A 5,000-nucleotide genomic window follows, 5' to 3' on the forward strand; every position below is an offset into this window, starting at 1 on the left:
ACGTGGACTCTTCAGTGCCATGATTCCACCATAACATTTTCACTAATGGAATAGACTTCCTCCAAAGAACCTTTACATCACGATCCAGAATCTGAACTGACTCCTTCTAGAAGGTCAAGTATGGCCTAACCTCAATCTCCTCAACAGGGACAATATGTGTTGGATCAGAGCGATAGCGTCTCAACATCGAGACATGGAACATGTCGTGAATATGGTCAAGCTCTGAAGGTAGCTCTAATTGATAAGTGGCCAGTCCCACTCGTTTTAGAATTTGATACGGTCCAATAAACATAGGGCTCAGCTTGCCCTTACGACCGAACCTCAAAATATTTTTCCATGGCGAGACCTTAAGAAATACAAAGTCCTCCACAAAGTACTCAATCTTGCACCTTTTCAGATCTGTGTAAGACTTCTGGCTGTCTAATGCCGCGTTCAATCAATCTCGAATCAATCTGACATTATCCTCAGTTTTAGAAACTGACTTAGGACCCAGAACACATCGTTCACCCAATTCAGTCCAACACAAGGAAGTGCGACACTTACGACCATATAGGGTCTTATAAGGTGCCATTTGGATGCTAGACTGGTAACTATTATTATAGGCAAACTCCGGTAACGATAGATAATCCTCTCAGTTGCCTCGGAAATCAAGAACACAACTCTTCAACATATCATCTACTATTTGAATCACCCTTTCCGATTGACCATCGGTCTGAGGATGGAATGCAGTAATAAAGTCCAACCTTAAACCCAAAGCCTCATGTAACTTCTTCTAAAACCGAGACATGAAGCGAGGATCCCTATCAGAAATAATCAAACCTGGTACCCCATGCAGTCTCACTATCTCAGAAATATAAAGCTTTTCCAGCTTCTGCAAAGAATAATCTGTCTTAACTGGGATGAAATGTGCAGACTTGGTCAATTGATCCACAATGACCTAGACGAAATCCTTCTTAGTGGGTGTTAGGGGCAACCCACTAACAAAATCCATCGTCACTCGCCCCCATTTCCATAACAGAATCTTAACCGGTTGCAGCAAACCCGAAGGCAACTGATGTTCAGCCTTAACTTGCTAGCATGTCAGACGCTTAGCCACAAAATCAGTAACCTCTCACTTCAATCCTGGCCACCAATGCAACTCTAGAAGATCTCGGTACATCTTATTTCCACCAGGGTGCATAGCGTAAAGGCTACTATGCGTATCTCTCAGTATAGACTGCCTCAAATCAAAATCATTCAGCATACATATCCAGCTTCAGAAACACAACACCTCCTCAGAGTTCAACCCAAAGTCCTTAGTGCTACCTTCCTCAATCTGTCGAAACCAAAGACCCAAAGATTCATCCTTCAACTACTTAACCTTAATCAACTCGATCCAAGTCAGTTTAACTTGTAGCTCAGCCAATAAACTCCTATCGTCGAACAGGCTAAGTCGAGCAAACATTGCTCTTAGATCAGTCATAGCCCTACAGCTCAATACATCGACCACCACATTAGCCTTGCCTGGGTGGTACTCAGTGGTACAGTCGTAATCCTTAAGCAGCTCAACCCATCTAAGCTACCTAAGATTTAACTCCTTCTGAGTAAGGAAATACTTGAGGCTCTTGTGATCAGTGTAAATGACACACTTCTCACCATACAGGTAATGCCTCTAGATTTTCAATGCAAAGACTACGGTGGCCAATTCTAGATCGTGCGTCAAATAGTTCGCATCATGTGTCTTAAGCTGACGAGACACATAAGCTACCACCTTACCATCCTACATCAACACACACCCCAAACCGACATGTGACGCATCACTATAAACCGTGAACTCCTTTCCAGGATCTGGCTGTATCAAAATAGGAGCCTCAATCATTACAGTCTTGAGCTTCTTAAAGCTCTCTTGCTGCGCATCAGTCCAGACAAACGGTATACCCTTACATAGCAGCTTAGTTAAGGGTGCCGCAATTAGTGAGAAATCTTTCACAAACCGTCGGTAATAACTCGTCACCCCGTAAAGTCAGCGATCCTGACACATTCTTAGGTCAAGTTTCCAACCCAAGATCTGACCTCAATCTTCTGAGGATCGACTCGAATCCCCTCAGCAGACACTACATGACCTAGAAATGTTACTTCACGTAACCAAAACTCGCACTTGCTGAATATAGCATACAGCTACTTTTCCCTCAAAATCTGAAGAACAATCCTAAGGTGCTCGTCATGCTCATCCTCAGTCCTGGAATAAACCAATATGTTATTGATGGACACCACCACAAAATGATCTAGGTAGGTCTGAAACACTCGATTCATTAGATCCATGAAAGCTACCGGTGCATTAGTCAGTCCAAATGGCATCACTAGGAACTCGTAGTGACCATAAGGGTCCTAAATGTCGTCTTATACACATTAACCTCCTTAACCTTCAGCTGATGATACCCAAAATGCAAGTCAATCTTGGAAAATACAGAGGCCCCTCAGAACTAGTCGAATAGATCATCAATCCTTGAAAGTGGATACTTGTTCTTAATGGTCAACTTGTTCAGCTGACGGTAGTTGATATATATCCACATGGATCCATCCTTCTTCTTTACAAATAGTACTGATGCTCCCCACGGAGACATACTAGGGCGAATGAACCCACAATCCAATAATTTCTGAATCTGAGCTTTAAGCTCTGTAAACTCTTTCGGTGTCATTTGGTAGGGAGCGATGAACACCAAAGCTATACCAGAAAGAAGTTTTATCCAAAACTCCACTTCACAATTCGGAGGTAACCCCGGTAGCTCTTTCGAAAAGACATTCAAAAATCCTTTACCAATCTAATGTTCGTAACAGTAGAGTCCCAAGAATCAAAAACACTTACGTAGGCCAAAAATGCCTCACATCCCTTACAAACCAACTTCTCTGCCACCAGCGCAGAGATCACATTAGAAAAATAATTTTTGTGCTCCCCAACCAAGACTATCTCATTATCCTCCTTAGTTCTTAAGACGACCCTCTTCGTCGCACAGTCCAAACTTACTTGGTGCTTCACCAGCCAATCCACCCCCAATATCATATCGAACTCCCCAAACAGAAGCTCCATCAAGTCAGCCAGAAATATCGTCCCTTAAACCTCTAAAGGGACATCCCTATACAGTTTGCTAACTCGAAAAAATTGCCCCAACAGACTCAGTACAATGACCTCACTCATAGTGCTCTCAATCGATAACCCCAATTTTTTAGAAACAGAATAGGCTATGTAGGAATAAGTAGATCCTATGTCTATCAGAGCAAGATATGGTACATAAAAAATAAAGAACGTACCAATGATGACGTTAGGAGCATATCTATCCTCTTGGCGATGTGCAGCGTAAATAAGAGCAGGCTACCTCACCTCAGTCTATCCAGCACCTCTGCCCGGTGCTCTCTATCCACGGCCTATGCCATTACCACCCCTAGCTTGACCACGGTATCTCAGTGGCTGCTGGGCTACACTCTGTGGTTGCGTAGTACCAGTACCCGAAGCTTGCATCTGATTGGCCCTCAACGGACACTCCCTAATACGATGATCTAATGATCCACACTTTAGACACACCTCGGTCCTCCTCCAACACTTGCCCTAATGGCGTCTACCACAATCGACATATGGTTGCAGTCTAGCAGTAATAACAGTGGGCCCAGCTCTAACTAGCCCATCAAATCTGACCTTTTTTTAGGCCTCTGTACAGAACTCGAGGGCTCTGAATCCCTCTTTTTCTTACCCCTCTCTTTATCTCTATTTTGGCATTCAGCGCGCTTAACCTTTTCGGCTCTCTTTTCCTTCTTGACTACGACAGAAAAATCTCGCTCCCTCTGCGGAGCTATCAGAACTCTTGAATTATCTCTAAGGCCATCGTCAAAGTAGACACACCTCTCATACTCTGATGCCACCATACCTAGCGCATAGTGGCTTAATCTTAGGAACTCGACCTTATACTCTGCCATTGATCGATCCCCCTGAGTAAGATTCAAAAACTCCTTCCTACGAGTGTCCACATAACTGGCTCCCACATATTTCCCCTGGAATGTGGTCTTAAAGAATTCTCGGGTCAGACGTTCGGGCTGAGTGCCCTTTTTAATAGTTAGCCACCACTGATAAGCCTCATCACACAGCAGTGAGACTGCGCCCTTTAGTTTCTGCTCAGAGGTGCAATCTAGATTATCCATGATCCTCTCCGTTGCCTCAATCCAGTACTTGGCCATATTAGGGGCGACCCTAGTAACACCCTTGAAGTGCTCAGCTCCATTGGACAGGAGTCGTTCCGTAATCGACCCAAGACCCCCAGATCCAGTATTAGGCCCAGCGACCCTCTCCAATATCTTTAGCATAGCCTGGGACAATGCGTCGTCCCCAACCATGCGATCTTAAGACCTAGTCTCAGGATAGGTGACACCGGCGTCTCACTTGTATCCAGATTCGGCATACTACCTAGAGAAGAGGACTCAACTCGAGCCTCTTTACGGCCTCTACCTCGGCCTCTGGTACCTCATCCGTGAATATATTGTGCGCACATATCTAATCAGATTTATCTGTATTAAGAATTTTATGAATCAGTTACGGTTTCAGTATTTATTAGCAAATGTTTTATGTAAACAGTTTCAGTAATTTAGAGTGATTTTCGTAAATCGCAGTCTCTATCACTTTCATTACAGTCTCAGAATACACTACCTAGAGTGTTTTCAGAACAGAATAGCATAACAGTTTATCAGAATACCTAAAGGATCGGCGCTGGACTCGGTGTACTACACTATCAGTCATATCATTTCAAACCATTTGAAAATCATTTATTAAAAACCAACTTTTAAACCCAAATCCATAGTCAAGTTTTGTAACCCTGCTCTTATACCACTAAATGTAACACCCCAAACCCCACCTAGACGTTATGACCAAATCTGACGATGTCACATGGAATGGAATTTTGAAAACTAATTTATTACGATAAAATCGTGTCCGTTCATTACTCTTATTAGTTTTGAAAATCGATTACTCCTCTAGT

General features: G+C 43.3%; 1 protein-coding gene across 1 annotated transcript; it reads right to left on the reverse strand.

Annotated features, from left to right (window-relative positions):
* Nucleotides 1-3,391: 3,391 nt before the first annotated feature.
* On the reverse strand, nt 3,392-4,206 carry LOC108471583 (uncharacterized). Its single transcript, XM_017773181.1, has 2 exons — nt 3,671-4,206; nt 3,392-3,521 (listed from the first exon to the last, which is right to left on the reverse strand). The coding sequence occupies exons 1-2, from the start codon at nt 4,204-4,206 to the stop codon at nt 3,392-3,394; spliced, it is 666 nt and encodes a 221-aa protein (XP_017628670.1).
* Between the last annotated feature and the right edge of the window lie 794 nt (nt 4,207-5,000).

This window comes from Gossypium arboreum, chromosome 11 (genome assembly GCF_025698485.1).
Source record: "Gossypium arboreum isolate Shixiya-1 chromosome 11, ASM2569848v2, whole genome shotgun sequence".
Classification (NCBI taxonomy): domain Eukaryota; kingdom Viridiplantae; phylum Streptophyta; class Magnoliopsida; order Malvales; family Malvaceae; genus Gossypium; species Gossypium arboreum.